Source organism: Tachysurus vachellii, chromosome 19, assembly GCF_030014155.1.
Source record: "Tachysurus vachellii isolate PV-2020 chromosome 19, HZAU_Pvac_v1, whole genome shotgun sequence".
In the NCBI taxonomy this organism is placed as follows: domain Eukaryota; kingdom Metazoa; phylum Chordata; class Actinopteri; order Siluriformes; family Bagridae; genus Tachysurus; species Tachysurus vachellii.
In genome coordinates this window covers 2,763,405-2,785,000 of record NC_083478.1, presented here as the reverse complement: position 1 = coordinate 2,785,000, position 21,596 = coordinate 2,763,405, and the positions used below count along the sequence as shown (strand labels likewise).

General features: G+C 36.2%; 1 protein-coding gene across 1 annotated transcript; it reads left to right on the top strand.

Annotated features, from left to right (window-relative positions):
• The first annotated feature begins 9,434 nt into the window (after positions 1-9,434).
• irf10 (interferon regulatory factor 10) lies at positions 9,435-21,145 on the top strand. Its single transcript, XM_060894406.1, has 9 exons — positions 9,435-9,573; positions 9,785-9,958; positions 13,893-14,082; positions 14,821-14,873; positions 16,209-16,251; positions 17,500-17,607; positions 17,930-18,316; positions 19,553-19,671; positions 20,198-21,145. Exons 2-9 carry the CDS (start codon positions 9,785-9,787, stop codon positions 20,288-20,290), a joined length of 1,167 nt encoding a protein of 388 aa, XP_060750389.1. The 5' UTR covers positions 9,435-9,573; the 3' UTR covers positions 20,291-21,145.
• Positions 21,146-21,596: the final 451 nt, after the last annotated feature.

Genomic DNA, 21,596 nt, shown 5'->3' with positions numbered 1-21,596 from the left:
AATGAATGGAGCTCCAATGGTAAGTTTGACACAGTTGCCATAGTTAATTTTTCAAACGAATCCTGAGTCTATTCAACACTAGGAGCTCGTTTCTGGGGGTGGAGCTTTGTGTACATTGGTGAGAATAAAGAGAGGGGCTTAACATGGGTGGAGCCATCCTGTAATAGACACAGTTGACATATAATTGACATTGGACATTTCCCCCCTCCTCCATTTTTAACACAGTGTCCAATAAAGACAGATGGACAGATGGAGGGATTGTGCCTGTGTGTGTGTGTGCCTGTGTGTGTGTGTGTGTTTGTGTGTGTGTGTGTTTGTGTGTGTGGGTGTTTGTGTGCGTGTGTGTGTGTGTGTGTGTTTCTGCGTGTTTGTGTGTTTGTGTGTGTGTTTGTGTGTGTGTCTGTGTGTGTGTGTTTGTGTATGTGTGCCTGTGTGTGTGTGTGTGTGGGGGGGGTGATGGTGACTTTGTTGTGGGTGTGAGATGAAGTCAACAAGTGCAGGGTCAGAGCTCAGTGTTAACTACTAAAATGGAAATGCATTAGTGGCTGATTCCATATTCCTTTGATGACACTGCACTTCTAATGCTTAGAGAAAGAAAGAAAGAAAGAAAGAAAGAAAGAAAGAAAGAAAGAAAGAAAGAAAGAAAGAAAGAAAGAAATAGGACATTGAAAGGACAGAATCACACACTCACATACACACATGCACACTCACACACACACACACACACACACACACACACACACACACACACACACACACGTTGAATTCTCTGATGGATAATTCTCCCTGTTGTGACTCATCCTCATCCCATGTTCCTGAATTCAATTTACAATCTCCATCAGCATGACATTATGTGAGAGCCTGGATCTGTCTCTGCTTTTCTTTTGCTTTGTCCTCCCTTACTCCTTACTCTTCGTTTAACAGAGTAATTCACTTAATGTAAGAGGAGCAGGGCAGGGCGATCGATTCTGACCATCTACAGGGATGGAGAGATAGAGAGAGAGAGAGAGAGAGAGAGAGAGAGAGAGAGAGAGAGAGAGAGAGAGAGAGAGAGAGAGAGAGAGATAGAGAGAGAGATGGAGATGGAGAGAGGGAGAGAGAGATGGAGAGAGAGAGAGAGAGAGAGAGAGAGAGAGAGAGAGATGGAGATGGAGAGAGAGAGAGAGAGAGAGAGGGAGATGGAGAGAGAGAGAGAGAGAGATGGAGATGGAGAGAGGGAGAGAGATGGAGAGAGAGAGAGAGAGAGAGAGAGAGAGAGAGAGAGAGAGAGAGAGAGAGAGAGAGAGAGAGAGGGAGAGAGAGAGAGAGAGAGAGAGAGAGAGAGAGAGAGAGAGAGAGAGAGAGAGAGAGAGAGAGAGAGAGAGAGAGAGGGAGAGAGAGATGGAGAGAGAGAGAGAGAGAGAGAGAGAGAGAAATGGAGAGAGGGAGAGAGAGAGATGGAGATGGAGAGAGGGAGTGAGAGATGGAGAGTTCTGATCACAGTCTAACATCTACCCTTTGTTTGTGTTAAATCTCCTGCAAAATTCAGAAAGATGGAACAGAAAGAATGAAGAGTGGAAAGAAGCAACAGAAAAACTAAGAAAGAAAAAGAGATGAAAATAAATACAAATGTAAAATAGATAGATATATAAATAGGTAAATAAATAAATATATAAACGTAAGCAAAAAAAATAAATGAATTCAAAGAAAGAAAGAAAGAAAGAAAGAAAGAAAGAAAGAAAGAAAGAAAGAAAGAAAGAAAAAAAGAATTAGACAAAAGAAAGTAAGCAAAAACAAACAAAAGAGAAAAAAGAAATACACAGAATATAACAAAATAAAAACATTTAAATAAGTAATTAAATAACAAACAAACAAATAAACAAATAGAAACAAAGAAATACACACATCATAACAACAAAAAAAACAACCAAACAAAAAATCAAATAAAGAAAGAAACAAACAAACAAAAAACAAACAAACAAATAAATAAAAAAGAAAGAAGTAAATACAGAAAATACAGGGAGTGCAGAATTATTAGGCAAATGAGTATTTTGACCACATCATCCTCTTTATGCATGTTGTCTTACTCCAAGCTGTATAGGCTCGAAAGCCTACAACCAATTAAGCATATTAGGTGATGTGCATCTCTGTAATGAGAAGGGGTGTGGTCTAATGACATCTACACCCTATATCAGGTGTGCATAATTATTAGGCAACTTCCTTTCCTTTGGCAAAATGGGTCAAAAGAAGGACTTGACAGGCTCCGAAAAGTCAAAAATAGTGAGATATCTTGCAGAGGGATGCAGCACTCTTAAAATTGCCAAGCTTCTGAAGCGTGATCATCGAACAATCAAGCGTTTCATTCAAAATAGTCAACAGGGTCGCAAGAAGCGTGTGGAAAAACCAAGGCGCAAAATAACTGCCCATGAACTGAGAAAAGTCAAGCGTGCAGCTGCCAAGATGCCACTTGCCACCAGTTTTGCCATATTTCAGAGCTGCAACATCACTGGAGTGCCCAAAAGCACAAGGTGTGCAATACTCAGAGACATGGCCAAGGTAAGAAAGGCTGAAAAACGACCACCACTGAACAAGACACACAAGCTGAAACGTCAAGACTGGGCCAAGAAATATCTGAAGACTGATTTTTCTAAGGTTTTATGGACTGATGAAATGAGAGTGAGTCTTGATGGGCCAGATGGATGGGCTCGTGGCTGGATCGGTAAAGGGCAGAGAGCTCCAGTCCGACTGAGACGCCAGCAAGGTGGAGGTGGAGTACTGGTTTGGGCTGGTATCATCAAAGATGAGCTTGTGGGGCCTTTTCGGGTTGAGAATGGGGTCAAGCTCAACTCCCAGTCCTACTGCCAGTTTCTGGAAGACACCTTCTTCAAGCAGTGGTACAGGAAGAAGTCTGCATCCTTCAAGAAAAACATGATTTTCATGCAGGACAATGCTCCATCACACGCGTCCAAGTACTCCACAGCGTGGCTGGCAAGAAAGGGTCTAAAAGAAGAAAAACTAATGACATGGCCTCCTTGTTCACCTGATCTGAACCCCATAGAGAACCTGTGGTCCATCATCAAATGTGAGATTTACAAGGAGGGAAAACAGTACACCTCTCTGAAGAGTGTCTGGGAGGCTGTGGTTGCTGCTGCACGCAATGTTGACGGTGAACAGATCAAAACACTGACAGAATCCATGGATGGCAGGCTTTTGAGTGTCCTTGCAAAGAAAGGTGGCTATATTGGTCACTGATTTGTTTTTGTTTTGTTTTTGAATGTCAGAAATGTATATTAGTGAATGTTGAGATGTAATATTGGTTTCACTGGTGAAAATAAATAATTGAAATGGGTATATATTTGTTTTTTGTTAAGTTGCCTAATAATTATGCACAGTAATAGTCACCTGCACACACAGATATCCTCCTAAAATAGCTAAAACTACTTCCAAAAATATTCAGCTTTGCTATTAATGAGTTTTTTGGGTTCATTGAGAACATGGTTGTTCAATAATAAAATTAATCCTCAAAAATACAACTTCCCTAATAATTCTGCACTCCCTGTATAACAAAACTAAGAAAAACTAAAGTAATTAAATAAGCAAACAAACAAAAAGAAAAAGAAATAAATTTATTTCTATTAGCAGACAGTAGAAATGTTCTGTGTGTATGTGTGTGTGTGTATGTATGTGTGAGTGTGTGTATCTGTTTGTTTCTGTTGTGTGTATCTGATACCAGAGTCTGTAAAAGTGCACCAGTCCACACAGAGTGGAGTAAATCTGTACAGGAAGCCATTCTGTCTCCTGGCAACATCAATAGCAATGTGTGTGTGTATGTGTGTGTGTGTGTGTGTGCGCATACTAATGAGCAACAGACAGCCATTTAGCAAAGACTGTATGCTACGCTGCATCAGACAGCATTAAAGCTGCTGTTGCGCTTCCTGGTAAAAATCCTGCGGTAGCTGAAGCAGCTGAAAGTGAGAAATTACAGAGGGAATAAAGTCAGAATCATCACATTCTCACTGGTGAGTGGAGAGCGGGATGAAGGATTAAAGTGAAGGACAGCATGAGGCAGGAGGGAGAGAAAGCAAGAGAACTTGCCTTCAAACTCAGAAAGGATGAAACATTCACTCGTTAGACACAAACAAACTGAAAGAAAGAAAGAAAGAAAGAAAGAAAGAAAGAACTAACTAACTAACTAACTAACTAAAGAAAGAAAGAGAGAAAGACAAACAAATAAATAAATAACGGAAAGAAAACACAAGAAAAAAGGTTTTAAAAAATTATTGAAACAATGAAAGAAGACTAAACATCAAACAAACTAATAAATAGAAAGAGAGAATAAATAAAGTGAGGCAACAATCTAACACAAATAAATAAATAAATAAATAAATAAATAAAATCAACAGCATTCTGTTTTAAATAGGAAGAGTAAATATAAACAAAAAACAAACAAATAAATATAAAGAAAATGAAGGAAAGAATAAACAAAGAAATAATCAGGACAACAAACTCAAGGAAAGAGAAACAGATGATTTAAACAGAAAGAAAAAGTAAAAATGACTAAATAAACAAAAACATAAAGAAAGGAACAAATAAAAAAATGATTTAAATAGAAATAAAAACGACATATAACAAATGGAAAAATGAATAAACACATAAAAGAAAGAACGAGAGAGATAGAGATAGAGAGAGAGAGAGAGAGAGAGAGAGATGCTGTGTGTCTGCTCTGATCAGCTAAGGGACACAGTGATGTATTTGTCTCTTTTCTCCATCTCCGTCCTCTGTGTATGACTCACAGATACACAACTCCATACATGAGAAAAGCTACAGTTCACCAGAGACTGGACCGAAGTGTGACTTCAAACGATGTTTGTGTGTTTCGGGTCAAAGATCTGATTCTGGATGTGTACAAGTTCAACTTCTTTTGAACAGCTCATGATGAATCTTCATATTTATTCCATCAGGTTTCCTCCTAAACCACCTGCTGTTTATCTCATTACAGCAGCAGAGATGAAAGTTACTGATCAGTCAGTGATGGACTGGGCCGTTATCCACACTTATTAAATCAACACGTGAGACATTTATTATTATTAAACCAATCAGCATGACTCTTATCCCTCACTATCTCTTAATGGCTTTCATTAGCAAACTCCTGACATTTAGAGACCGACAACACAGACGGGCATCCAGACATCGACCCGTTAGACAGGAAGACATCTGCGTGATGACTGGAAAATGTGAAAAATAAGAGCGCTACAAAAAACAAAGAGAGAAAGAGAGAGAGATAGAGAGAGAGAGAGAGAGAGAGAGAGAGAGAGAGAGAGAGAGAGAGAGAGAGAGAGAACATGGATAACATGACTGACACAGGGATCCAGACCAAGCACACCATAATAAACAGAAAGAAAAAAAAGAAAGAAAGAAAGAAAGAAAGATTAAATAAATAAATAAATAAATAAATAAATAAATAAATGAAAGAAAGAAAGAAAGAAAGAAAGAAAGAAAGAAAGAAAGAAAGAAAGATGGATGAAATTAAATAAATAAATAAATAAATAAATAAATAAAAGAAAGAAAGAAAGAAAGAAAGAAAGAAAGAAAGAAAGAAAGAAAGAAAGAAAAAAATTTCAACAAACTGAAAAAAGTCAAGAGTCAAGACAGGACAAACAGGAGTCTAAACAAACAAACAAACAAACAAACAGAACAAAAGACAGAAAACAAGTAAGGAAAACAAACAAAAGAGCAAAAACAAAAACAAATAAATAGTAACAAACAAACAAACAAACAAACAAATGTATACATAAAAAATGAAATAAAGAAGTAAAGACAATATAAACAAACAAATTTAATATCTAAAGTTATATAAATAAATGAATACAGGAAGGAAAAGAATATATAAAGAAATGTAGCAACAGTGGAGTGCAGAGAAAACAAAAGAGAGAGGAAAAGACTGCTGTGTGTGATGACGACCAGCTTCAGACTGACTCAGGTAGACCAGTACAGTCCACACCAGTATGTTCATAAACTGGTTTACACTCCACTATGTTCAATAAACCGGTACAAAAACAACAAACTATCTAATGACTGGAGACTTGGAGTCAAGACGTTTCTCTGACATTCAAACTGACCATATTTGTTCAGAATCAGAAAAGTTATTTCTGGCAGTTTAAACACTGTAAAACAGCGCCATCTGCTGGTGAAACCACACCAAAACCAACAATTCCACTGTTTGAAAATCAATGTTGACATTTGAAATCACCGAAACAAACACGCCCCTAAACCAAATGGGTCCCACCCCTGTTTTGATAGCTCCACCCCACACATACACCAGACAAGTATAACCCAAGTATAACCCAGACGAGTATTACGGCGGAACCTGTTGGGGCAGCTGACCGACTGGATATTTTTATCAATAAATGAACACAATGAGTAACACTATGGTAATACAAATGTGTTTTTGTAGTACTGTGTGTTGTACCGTGAAAGTTTTAGCTCCGTTTCACGCGGAAGACGTTCAGTTCTCTCCAGCGCTGGAAAGCTGATCCTATATTAACACGTCCTACTTCTTACCTTATCGTAAGCCTTTCTTCACTTTCTTTCTTTGTTTTTATCCTCCATGTCAATGTTAATACCGCTTTCTGCTAATGTCACACATGCGCACTGAACACTCTCTCCGCCCATATTGACAAGACACGCCCATTTCTACTCACTGGCTACACGTTAGTTTTGTTTTTGTTTTGTTTGGCCGCCCAACGCAGTTTTCTGAAGCATTTCTAAACAACGGAGACCCCACCTTTAACTTCTTTTTTTTTTACACACGAAATATTTCCCTTGTACACTGTGAGTGAGCAAACATTATTCTGTGTCACACTTCACCCAGAGTTAATAATTAATCCTCACTATCTTCACAATCTGACATTTCACACTTTACATTCCCTAAACCCTGAGCAACCTGCTTCTTATTTTCATATTTGCACTGTAAATAACTTTGACTGGATATTTTCAGCATGACGGCTTTAATACGGCTTATAATAAGGAAAAAATGGAGGCATGTAAATCCTCATTGGCTGTTTTAAACCTCTGAAATTTAAACACAGAGGCAAGAAAACAAATAAAGAATGAAAGAGTACATTAGATGATAAAAAAACCCATAAAATTAGTTTTATTATTACTATTATTATTATTATTATTATTATTATTATTATTATTATTATTATTATTATTATTGTTATGATTATTAATAATAACAATAATTTTAGCATATTTTTATTTTCTCTCTAATGCTGTAACTACAGTTTACACAATTTTATTTTAAAATTTACTCTCACATTTAAAAAAAACATGCTAGCTGTTTATATCATTTCTTTGCAGGAAGGTTCATTTTACTCATTTTCGGTTATTTAACAGCACCTTTTTACTAAGTGTGATACTTTATACGTCATGGGAATGAAGTGTCCCCCCCCCCCCACACACACATAGAAAATACAGGTTTTTTTTTATATAAGATTGAGCTAATCATCAGTATGAGTCAGGGGTGAAGAGTGGAGAAACCCTCCTTCTCTTCCTCTTTATTTGATTAAACATTGACAGGAAGGAACAGAAAGAAAGAAACAGAAAGAAAGAAAGACAGACAGACAGACAGACAGACAGACATAGAGACAGACAGAAAGAAGTCTAAACAAAAAGACAAGCAAACAAATAAATAAAGAACAAAAGACAGAAAAAAATTAATATGAACAAACAAACAAACAAATGTATAAACAAATAGTGAACGAAAGAAACAAGACAACAAAAACAAAACAAAAAATAGCTACATTTAAATAAATAAATAAATAAATAAATAAATAAATAAATAAATAAATTCATTCATTCATTCATTCATTTTCTACCGCTTATCCGAACTACCTCGGGTCACAGGGAGCCTGTGCCTATCTCAGGTGTCATTGGGCATCAAGGCAGGATACACCATGGACGGAGTGCCAACCCATCACAGGGCACACACACACACACACTCTCATTCACTCACGCAATCACACACTACGGACAATTTTCCAGAAATGCCAATCAACCTACAATGCATGTCTTTGGAACGGGGGAGGAAACCGGAGTACCCGGAGGAAACCCCCGAGGCACGGGGAGAACATGCAAACTCCACACACACAAGGTGGAGGCGGGAATCGAACCCCCAACCCTGGAGGTGTGAGGCGAACATGCTAACCACTAAGCCACCGTGCCCCCCCCCTAGTTAATTAATTAGGAAGTTAGAAAAAAAGAAAGAAAGAAAAACAAAGATGGGTACTAAAGTCTATCACCTCTTCACCTCTCTTCAGTGGATTAAACATTGACATGAATGTTGTCTGATGGCATTAAAAGAAACCCAAGCTTTCAATCCAACAAGAAAGATAAGTTTCATTTCTCTCTTCTCCAGTCATCAGATTCATAATGAACATTTGTTCAGACTGTAAATCAGTTTTCTGCTCTCACATTTAGGCTAAATAATTTGAACAAAACAGTAACGATATTAACAAATAAATATTTAAATATAAATAAGGAATTTTATATTGCATTTAAAAAAATGCTAATAATAATAATAATAATAATAATAATAATAATAAACAATTGTGTTGAATTTTAAATTTAATTTAAAAACATAAAAAAAAATAATAGACAATACATAAGTGAGTGCATAAGTATTCACCCCCTTGAACTCTTTTGTTCTACATTTTTAATGATACAACCTGAATTTTTAAATCTACACGACACACAACCCAGTAGTATTGAAGTCAGAGAGGGAAATTATTTCGAAATAAAAAACCTTTACGTAAGTTTTCACTCTCGCTGTTGTGAAAGCCATAAATTAATTCCAGTAATAATAATAATAATAATAATAATAATAATAATAATAATAATAAAAGTCAGTGACTGGGTCATTAGTCATACTCCTAATAGCCTAATATATATTTTTAATGATCATTAAAACATGGACAAAATCATCAAAAATTATTCAAACGTGGATTATTAAAAGATCTCTGAGAAATAACTAAGTAAGAAATTTTATATTTGGAGAAATATGGAATAAAGATTATTTTGTAATTTTATTACATAATCACACTTTAATTCATCCACATCATTAACTCTTAATCCACATCTCTCTCTCTCTCTCTCTCTCTCTCTCTCTCTCTGTTTCACACTCTCTCTCTCTGTCTCTTTCTCTCTCTCTCTGTTTCACACTCTCTCTCTGTTTCACACTCTCTCTCTCTTTCTCTCTGTGTCTCTCTCTCTCTCTCTCTCTCTCTGTCTCTCTCTCTGTTTCACTCTCTCTCTCTCTCTCTCTCTCTCTCTCTCTCTCTCTCTCTCTCTCTCTCTGTGTGTGTGTTTCACACTCTCTCCCTCGGTCTCTTTCTCTTTCTGTCTGTCTGTCTGTCTCTCTCTCCCCTCTCTGTGTTTCTCTCTGTTTCTGTGTGTGTGTGTGTGTGTGTGTCATCAGAGAGGAAAGCGAAAGTATTTCCTGTCTTGCTTTCTCTTTCACTTTGAGTCTGAATTGCAGCCCACAGTTTTAAGTGCCCACTTGAACACGCACTCTTCAGACTCTTCAGACAAACCGTAAGTTCTCCCGTAAGACTTTCTGCCTTTTATTTTTAACTCATTTTACTCATTTAATCTTTCAAAAAATAAGCAAAAGAGTAAAAAAGTAAAGTGTGTGAAAGCGTTGAGCCTGTGGTCACGTGACAGCTTGTTTTCCAGCTCTTTCTCAGGCTGCGCGTTACAGATGTGTTGAGGATGGTGTTAATGTGGCTGTCTGATCTCCCTACAGATGGAGCAGAAGGAGAGTCCGATGCGTCTGAGAGAATGGCTGATCGCACAGATCGACAGTGGGAAGTACGCAGGACTGAGCTGGGAGAACGAGGAGAAAACGTGCTTTAAAATCCCCTGGAAACACGCAGCTAAACAGGACTACAGGCAGAACGAAGACGCTGCGCTCTTCAAGGTCTCACTGATCATCTGAAGCTCAGCAACAGTCGGAATGAACATAGTGTAGAATTATTTACATTACAGAAGTGCATTAACACTTTCCTGCTAAATTACTCTCCAGATTCGTCAATTCATTCTCAACCTAATTAACATTATTTTTGGATTAATGAACTCATTAGATTCTAATAAACTGTAATTAGCTTTATATTGTTGAGTAACTCTTCTAAATATCCGTCATGTTGTTGTTAGAATATAAAACCAACACACAGACAGTGTTAGGTTTAACTTTTTAATGAACACCTCCATGATTTAACCATTAAATAAACGATCAAAGAAAAATAAAATAAGTGAAACTGTACTTTAACACTTTAATGCTAACACTAACACTTTAATGCTAACACTAACACTTTAACACTTTAATGCTAACACTAACACTTTAACACTTTAAACACTTTAAACACTTTAAACACTTTAAAACTTTAAACACTTTAACACTCTAAACACTTTAACACTAACACTAACACTCTAAACACTTTAACACTAACACTTTAACACTAACACTAACACTCTAAACACTTTAACACTTTAACACTAACACTCTAAGCACTTTAACACTAACACTTTAACACTAACACTCTAAACACTTTAACACTAACACTAAACACTTTAACACTAACACTAACACTAAACACTTTAAACACTTCAACACTTTAATGCTAACACTAACACCTTAACACTTTAAACACTTTAAACACTTTAAACACTTTAAAACTAACACTAAACACTTTAAACACTTTAAACACTTTAAACACTTTAAAACTATCACTTTAACACCCTAACATTTTAAGCACTTCAACACTAACATTTTAAACACTTTAAACACTTTAAACACTTTAAACACTTTAACACTAACACTTTAACACCTTTAACACTTTAAACACTTTAAACACTTTAAACACTTTAAACACTTTAACACTAACACTTTAACAATTTAACACTTTAACACCTTAAACACTTTAACACTTTAAACACCTTAAACACTTTAACACTAACACTCTAAGCACTTTAACACTAACACTGTAACACTAACACTCTAAACACTTTAACACTAACATTAAACACTTTAAACACTTTAACACTAACACTAACACTAACACTAAACACTTTAAACACTTTAAACACTTTAAACACTTTAACACTTTAACACTAACACTCTAAACACTTTAACACTAACACTTTAACACTAACACTTTAACACTAACACTAACACTCTAAACACTTTAACACTAACACTAAACACTTTAAACACTTTAACACTAACACTAAACACTTTAAACACTTTAAACACTTTAACACTTTAACACTAACACTCTAAACACTTTAACACTAACACTTTAACACTAACACTTTAACACTAACACTAACACTCTAAACACTTTAACACTAACTTTAAACACTTTAACACTAACACTAAACACTTTAAACACTTCAAACACTTTAAAACTATCACTTTAACACCCTAACATTTTAAGCACTTCAACACTAACACTTTAAACACTTTAAACACTTTAAACACTTTAAACACTTTAACACTAACACTTTAAACACTTTAAACACTTTAACACTAACACTTTAACACTTTAACACTTTAACACCTTAAACACTTTAACACTTTAAACACCTTAAACACTTTAACACTAACACTAAACACTTTAAACACTAACACTTTAACACCTTAACATTTTAAGCACTTCAACACTAACACTTTAACACTAACACTTTAACACTTTGACACCTTAAACACTTTAACACCTTAAACACTTTAACACTTTAAACACTTTAAACACTTTAACACTAACACTTTAACACTTTAACACCTTAAACACTTTAACACTTTAAACACCTTAAACACTTTAAACACTAACACTTTAACACCTTAACATTTTAAGCACTTCAACACTAACACTTTAAACACTTTAACACCTTAAACACTTTAACACTTTAAACACTTTAACACTAACACTTTAACACTTTGACACCTTAAACACTTTAACACTTTAACACTTTAAACACTTTAAACACTTTAACACTTTAAACACCTTAAACACTTTAAACACTAACACTTTAACACTTTAACACCTTAAACACTCTAACACTTTAAACACTTTAACACTAACACTTTAACACTTTGACACCTTAAACACTTTAACACCTTAAACACTTTAACACTAACACTTTAACACTTTAACACTTTAACACTAACACTTTAACACTAACACTTTAACACTTTAACACTTTAACACCTTAAACACATTAACACTTTAAACACCTTAAACACTTTAAACACTAACACTTTAACACCTTAACATTTTAAGCACTTCAACACTAACACTTTAAACACTTTAACACTAACACTTTAACACTTTAACACTTTAACACCTTAAACACTTTAACACTTTAAACACTTTAACACTAACACTTTAACACTTTGACACCTTAAACACTTTAACACTTTAAACACTTTAACACTAACACTTTAACACTTTGACACCTTAAACACTTTAACACTTTAAACACCTTAAACACTTTAAACACTAACACTTTAACACCTTAACATTTTAAGCACTTCAACACTAACACTTTAAACACTTTAACACTAACACTTTAACACTTTAACACTTTGACACCTTAAACACTTTAACACCTTAAACACTTTAACACTTTAAACACTTTAAACACTTTAAACACTTTAACACTAACACTTTAACACTTTAACACCTTAAACACTTTAACACTTTAAACACTTTAAACACTTTAAACACTTTAACACTAACACTTTAACACTTTGACACCTTAAACACTTTAACACCTTAAACACTTTAACACTTTAAACACTTTAAACACTTTAACACTAACACTTTAACACTTTAACACCTTAAACACTTTAACACTTTAAACACTTTAAACACTTTAACACTAACACTTTAACACTTTGACACCTTAAACACTTTAACACCTTAAACACTTTAACACTTTAAACACTTTAAACACTTTAAACACTTTAACACTAACACTTTAACACTTTAACACCTTAAACACTTTAACAAACACAGTCATGATACAGAATCTTCATTAATTCTTGATCGTTCTTCACCTTCATCATGAAGTTTAAATTTAACTTCAAGGCAAATGTTAAATTGTTAGCATTTATACTGATTCACTATAAGAAAAGACTAGAATTAACACTTAACACTAAATGTTGTTACTTCTATAACAGTGCTGAATGAACTGAACACAAGATAAGAAGGTGCACTATTGGGTGAATCAATAAATCCCACAGTCTCGAGGAGTTAAATATAAGTGTGATAAAGTTCATTATCCAGTAACTGTCTGTGTATTTGCACGTGTGTGTGTGTCTGCATGTGTGAATGTGACTGTGTGTGTTTATGTGACTGTAAGCATCAGTGTGTTTATGTGAACAAGTATATTCATCTATATGCATCTGTCTGCACGTTTGAATATAAATGTGTGTGTGTGTGTGTGTGTGTGTGTGTATGTTTGTGTGTGTGTATCTTATGAAGTGTCAAATTTTGTGTTTATGTAAATATGCACAATTGTATATGTAAACAAATATTTATTTATTTATTAATTTATTTATTTGTATGGAGCTGCATGTATATTGCACATATAAGTGTGTGTGTGTTTGTGTGTATGCGTGCATTGGCACACTATTGCATGGGTGTGTTTATCTGTGTTTGTGTGAGTGTGTGTCTGTACGTGTGAGTATGTGTTCATGTGAATGTGCACAACTGTGTATATGTGAACATAAATATTTTTTCCATCTGTGTGGGGCTGCATGTGTGTGTGTGTGTGTGTGTGTGTGTGTGTGTGTGTGTGTGTGTGTGTGTGTGTGTGTGTGTGTGTGTGTGTGTGTGTGTGTGTGTGTTTAGGCATGGGCAGTGTATAAGGGGAAGTACCGTGAGGGCCGTGACAGAGCCGACCCCTCAGCGTGGAAGACTCGACTACGCTGCGCTCTCAACAAGAGCACTGAGTTCCAGGAAGTTTCTGAACGCAGCCAACTGGACATCTCTGAACCGTACAAGGTGTACAGGATAGTGGAAGATACACACACACAGACAGGTAAACACACACACACACACACACACACACACACACACACACACACACACACACACACACACATTCAGTACTACAGAACAAAAAAACAAAGACAAGAAACAAACCATGGAACAAAAAGATGGATGAAATAATGAAGTGAGAAGAAAATGGATGAAAGAATACAATTCTCTCTCCCTGTCTCTCTATCATTACAATTCTCTCTCCCTGTCTCTCTATCATTGTGCCTTTCTCCGTCTCTCTATCATTACAATTCTCTCTCCCTGTCTCTCTATCATTGTGCCTTTCTCCCTGTCTCTCTATCATTACAATTCTCTCTCCCTGTCTCTCTATCATTACAATTCTCTCTCCCTGTCTCTCTATCATTGTGCCTTTCTCCCTGTCTCTCTATCATTACAATTCTCTCTCCCTGTCTCTCTATCATTACAATTCTCTCTCCCTGTCTCTCTATCATTACAATTCTCTCTCCCTGTCTCTCTATCATTGTGCCTTTCTCCCTGTCTCTCTATCATTACAATTCTCTCCCCCTGTCTCTCTATCATTACAATTCTCTCCCCCTGTCTCTCTATCACTACCTTCCCCTTTATCATTATGAGTCTCTCTCCATGTCACCGTTAGTCTCTCTTCCTGCCTTTCTCTCATCATGAAACTTTCTCACTCTGTCTGTGAGTCTCTCTCTCATTGTTACTTTCTCTTACTATTACTCTGCCATCTCTCATTATGAATCGCTTTGTTTTTTAGAATCTGCTGCAAGTTCAATAAAGAGCAGAGTATCCACTGATATTCATGGTCAGGTAAAGCAAACACACACACACACACACACACACACACACACACACACACACACACACACACACACACACACACACACACACACACAGGAAATCCCCATTCTGCATGTTTAATTTACACAATAGCAAAACTTCCTGCATGTGAAAATGAAACTATAAGAACTAAAGTGTTTTACTGCCATCTAGTGGATGAACCTGTGTACACTGTCTGCCAGGATAAATGAACTGAGAAATAAACTGTAAACATTACAGTTTCAACTGTTTACAGCTTTACACTTTGTCCTTTACTGCAGTTTCTTTCAGTGCTCAGTGTAAAGCCTCCTGCTCAGTGATGATGAAAACTTCTCACTCTTTTTAATGAGGTTTATTATGAGTACCGGAGAACAACAACAACAAAAAAATTAGCATTCGGGTTTAGCTAATCCTCCTTGCTGTGATATTTATATATATAAACATTTATTTCAGAATTTTTTGCTTAATTTATATTTAATAAAATTAGTTTAATAATAATAATAATAATAATAATAATAATAATAATAATAATAATAATTATTATTATTATTATTATTATTTCTGCAATGCTTTTAATAATGAACATTGTCTTAAAGCAGCTTTACAGAACAATTTTTTTTTATGTAGCTTTATTTGCATTTGTCCCTAATGATCAAGCCTGAGGTGACTGTAGAGAGGTTTAACTCCTTGAGATGGTATGAGGAAGAAACCATGAGAGGAACCAGACTCCAAACATAACCTCATCCTCATTTGTGTGACACTAGAGAGAGTGATTATAAATCATTATAACTACTATACTTTTATATACACATTTTTAATTAAAAAAAAAATAAGACAGTTAATCATGTCTTCTTGCATACTTTCATTAATAAAGCACTGTTTTTGGGGCTGAGACTGAGTTGAGTTGACTACATTAGTTAATGTAATAATTGTATATTTTGGCAGCATCACTCAGGTCTGCATCAGTTATTTGTAATTATAAAAAATCTACAAATATATAAAGTCTGCCAAATGCTGTAAATGTAAAACTGTAAATAAAATATATTCAGTGGTCCTTTAAAACGCAGGCCTGTGATGTACACAAGCCTGATTACATGAGCCGAGGCTTCACGTGTCTCGTCATGAGTCACGGCTGCGATTAAAGTTTACCTCAAATGGCAAAGAAAAGAATAATAAAAAAAAAAGATTTAGGTCAGATGACGTGTCGTCTACATCCTCAGATAATCAGCTCGTGTTTTAGACTTTTATTAGTGAAGGATGATGCAGAAGTGACGTGATGAAAAATAAAACAAAAAAATTCTAACCGTGTGATGTTTCTATTTTTAGGTTGTGTTACACGACAACTCAAATAACATCAGGGTATCAGGCGGTTAGTAGAACTCACACACACACACACACACACACACACACACACACACACACACACAAACACACACACATACATACACAAACACACACACGAACACAAACACACACAAACACACACACATACACACACAAACACACACACGCATGTGCAAACACAAACGCCCACACACACACACACAAAAACACACACATGCACACAAACACCTACACACACACACAAACTCACACACACACAAACACACACACACAAACACACACACAAACACCTACAAAAAAAGCACACACAGACACACAAACACACATACGCACGTGCAAACACAAACGCCCACACACACACACACACACACACACACACACACACACACACACACACACACACAAACACACACATGCACACACACACCTACACACACACAAACTCACACACAAACACACACACACACACACACACACACACACAAACACCTACAAAAAAGCACACACACACACACACTCTTGCGGTGTAGATTTCCTGAAGTTCTAGTAAAACACAATGCTACCACCCCCATGCTTCACATTTAGGATGTAGGACATCACTTTGCTCATTATGGACAAACAGTTTAGATTTTGTTTCATCTAACCAGAAAAGACTCTTCTAAAAGGCTGATGATTGGCTGTTAACTTCAATCTTGCTTTTTTACACTGATGGTAAATACAGGGATTATTCCTCCAGAGAATTCCTTCATTTCCAGACCATGGGAATGTAGGTTTCCTCTTTATGATGAACGTATGTTCAATACTTTGGTACCTGACGTTTCCGGCTCCTTCAGCAGTTCCTTGGTTGTGGTCTTGGCTTTCAGTTGAACCTTTTGGTTGTTTATGGTGTCTTCAGTTGTTTGGAAACTGCTGAAGGAGGAACTGGACTTGATATTATGGGAACTTGTTCCCATGGTAACAAGGAAAAAACAGCCTGCTATCTATAGATAGACATTTTTATAACCACAGATGCACTTTCATAAAATCTGAATTATGACAACTGGCCAATCAGAATCTTCTAAGCGTTACTACATTAATCCTAATTATAATAAAATGGCATTTAAAGTGACAGAGCAGAAATAAATGTCTCTAATTGTCTTTGAAACAAAAAAAATAAAAATTCTCTCTTTCAATTCTGAACCTAACCTCATATTCAGTCAACCAGTTTTATCCTGTTATAATCTTATGATAGTTGAAGTCATGTGTGTGTGTGTGTCTGTGTGTGTGTGTGTAGAGAGAAAAGCAGAGACCAGGTTGGATTTCTACAGCAATAACAATGTTTGCAGTTATGACAGACCTGTGAATGTTTCTGTCACTCAGCTAACTACATGGCCCATTTCAGGTAAACACATATTTCATTTAGTCTCTCTCTCTCTCTCTCTCTCTCTCTCTCTCTCTCTCTCTCTCTCTCTCTCTCTCTCTCACACACACACACACACACACACACACACAAGGTCCTGAGACATGTCTTTATTTACATACTTGACATAACAGGATAAAACACTTCAGCACATGCAGCTGTAAAAAAAAAAAAACTTCTCTACATCATTGTTTTTTGTTCTGTAATTAGCACCCAAGTGTTTGCACACATTTTTACACTTTATCTTAATAACTAGCTTAGTAAAAAAAAAACGCTAGTGTGTATGTGTGTGTGTGTTTTTCAGACTTCCGACTACTTGTGTGTGTGTTCTATCATGGCAAGCTGGTTCAGGAACTGATCACCTCGTCACCAGAAGGATGTTTTATTCTGCAGGGTTCGGCGCCGGTTGGGAACGAGCGGATCTACGGGCCGTGTGGAGCTCACACGCTGTCCTTCCCTCAACTGGACACTCTGTCACTGCCACCAAGCATCTCTGAGGCCATGAGCCGCCTTCTGCCTCACCTGGAGAAAGGAGTGTTAGTGTGGGTCGCCCCTGATGGAGTCTTCATCAAACGCTTCTGTCAAGGACGAGTGTTCTGGGATGGACCGCTCGCCCAACACACACACCAACCCAACAAACTGGAGAGAGAGAAGACGTGCAAACTGCTCGATATCAGCATCTTCCTGAAGGGTGAGGACGAGAGACAGCAGCTATCTGTCTATCTCTCTATCTCTCTGAAAGCAGCTGTCTGTCTGTCTGTATGTCTTACTGAAAGCAGCTATCTGTCTGTCTGTCTGTCTGAAAGCAGCTGTCTGTATGTCTGTCTGTGTCTGTCTGTCTGTCTGTCTGTCTGTCTCGCTATCTCTCTGAAAGCAGCTGTCTGTCTGTCTGTCTGTCTGTCTCTCTATCTCTCTGAAAGCAGCTGTCTGTCTGTCTGTCTGTCTCTCTATCTCTCTGAAAGCAGCTGTCTGTCTGTCTGTATGTCTATCTCTCTGAAAGCAGCTGTCTGTCTGTCTGTATGTCTCTCTATCTCTCTGAAAGCAGCTGTCTGTCTGTATGTCTCTCTATCTCTCTGAAAGCAGCTGTCTGTCTGTCTGTCTGTCTGTCTGTCTGTATGTCTCTCTATCTCTCCGAAAGCAGCTGTCTGTCTGTCTGTATGTCTCTCTATCTCTCTGAAAGCAGCTGTCGGTCTGTCTGTATGTCTCTCTATCGCTCTGAAAGCAGCTGTCTGTCTGTCTGTCTGTCTGTCTGTCTGTCTCTCTATCTCTCTGAAAGCAGCTGTTTGCCTATCTGTTTCTCTCTGTCTATCTCTGAAAGCAGCTCCTTCTGTCTATCTGACTGTCTGTCTGTCTGACTGTCTGTCTCTCACTGAAATCAGTTATTTCTTTCTTTCTTTCTTTCTTTCTTTCTTTCTTTCTTTCTTTCTTTCTTTCTTTCTTTCTTTCTTTCTTTCTTTCTGAAATACAGCTGTGTGTCAGACTGATTCTGCCTTGCTCTCTCTCTTTCTAGGAGCAGCTCTTGTCTGCCTCTCTCTCTCTCTCTCTCTCTCTCAAACTCAAAAGAAATGTATTGCCAGAAATTGGATGTGGTAGCTCAGTGGTTAAGGTTGTGAGTTCAAATCCAAGGGCCAGAAAGGCCATTGCTGGGCCCCTGATCAAGGCCCTATCAATTTCAGGACATAAATGCCATAAATGTTGCCAGAGCAGTGTGTGGTGTCGGGAAAGAGAAGAGGATGATGAAATCTCTTAAAATAAAAACTATTACTGAACTAGATGAATAAATAGCAGCACTTTTGCTCAACTCTCCTTCTCACTGAGAGTTCTCTCACTTCTTCATCTGTACATCATTCTTCTCTTTTCTCTCCTTTCTTTCATAATATTTTTTCTGACTGTGTGTGTTTTGTATGTGTGTGTGACTGTTGTGTAGAGTTACATCAGCATCTGCAGGCTGGGGGTCCGAGACCACGCTATGAGATCGGCCTGTGCTTTGGAGAGGAGTTTCCTGACAATAACCAACCAAAGAGCAAAAAACTCATTACAGCACAGGTGGGCTTTCTCTCTCTCTCTCTCTCTGTGTGTGTGTGTGTGTGTGTGTCTAATAGCTTCTCAGTGTGTGTACACATGTATTTCTGTGTGTGTGTAGGTTTATAACAAGGTGTGAAAATGTGTGTGCACATGTATTACTCTGTGTGTGTGTGTGTGTGTGTGTGTGTGTGTGTGTGTGTGTGTGTGTGTGTGTCTGTGTGCGTGCGTGTGTGTAGCAGTAGCTCTGTGTAAGTGTGTGCAATTAAATAAGATGAGCAGTAGGGGGAGCCACAGCACAGAGACCAACTGAACTAACACACTGATGTCTTGTTGACTTGATGTCTTGTTTCTTTCTGTGTCCATCCTCCTTTTCTCTGTTTTTCCCCCTTTACTTATCAATTCTCTCTCTTTCTTCATGTTCTGTCCATCTTTGTTATTGTTATGTCTACATCATCTTCCCAACTCATCTGTTTCTGCCTTCTTTCTCAATCCATCAGTCCATATCATAATATTCTGTGCGTGTGTGTGTGTCTATGTGTGTGTGTAGGTGGTGCCCCTGTTTGCTAAGGAGCTGCTTGAGGGTCTTGAGAAGCGCAATACTGAACTGAATTTCTGTCCAAAATCAGAAGCACAGAAATAAAATTTGGCACTCCTCCATCAATCCATCCATCCATCCATCACTGTAGATATAAAACACACCCTATTCACTGTACATCAAAGATTTTTTTTCCTTGTAACATTTTTAACTTTAAGATTCTTTTGAATGTTAATCATTCATAATAACCTTGCTAACTAGCACGATGAAATATTTTACCTCAGAATCACTTATACTAAAACCATGTTATGCTAAATGAAATTTGTATCAATAAATTATAGATTTTACCGGCAACAATGAGCCTAATCAAACACAAAGTTACCAGCAGTCAGGTTTCCCCAAATAGCTAACAAACAATTAGCATTTTGCTAATAAAATTAATTGCTTCTGTTATTTAACAGCTTTCTGTTATTTTTTCATGTTGCATGTTTAGACAGTGCTCCTTCAAAATAATATTTCAGTTATCAATACAAATTAATAAAATAACTTTATTAAATATAAAAGTTATTATTATTATTATTATTATTATTATTATTATTATTATTATTATTATTATTATATTAATATGAACAATCTAATAAATATTAGTTTCTTTTTCTTATTGAATATACGGTCAATGAAAAGGAAATGCTAAGAATTACTTCGTACCGAGTTTTAGGAAAAAAACAAAACATGTTAACATGCTACAGGAAAGAGTATATAAGGAAATTATGCTAGCTCAGTATTATGCTAGCTTTACTTTAATTATATTAGCCTAGTTCATTTTAAAGTGTTAATGCTAATGCTGCTAAAGCAAAAATTATACAAATACTATTATGCTAATTGTGACCACTTACTTTGTCATAGTGTATTTTTGACTAACAGTATATATATACAGAATATAACAGACTAACAGTATATACATATATATATATATATATATATATATATATATATATATATATATATATATATATATATATATTTTTTTTTTTTTTTTAATGTTGACAACCAGGTAAATCTGGAATGAACTCCACATTTAAATATTTTCTAATATCATAAAACAATAATAGGAGACACTTTGTGCTAGGTGAATGTTATGCTAACTGTGGCTACTAGCTTAAAAGTATGCTAGTTTTTGTAATACAAAGCTAATACACTGTGAAAGAATATTTCAGCTAAAAATGTCTTAGGACTTAAAGAAACGAGTAGCATCATGCTAATTCGGACACATTTTTGTATTGAAGAAAACAGAATATTGGAGTAAAATTCTTGAGGTAGATAATATTTAAGATCAGGAGCATAAACACAGAACTAGCTAATATAAGCTACAAACTACAACCTCCGCTGTTGTCTAGTGAATAAAAAGACA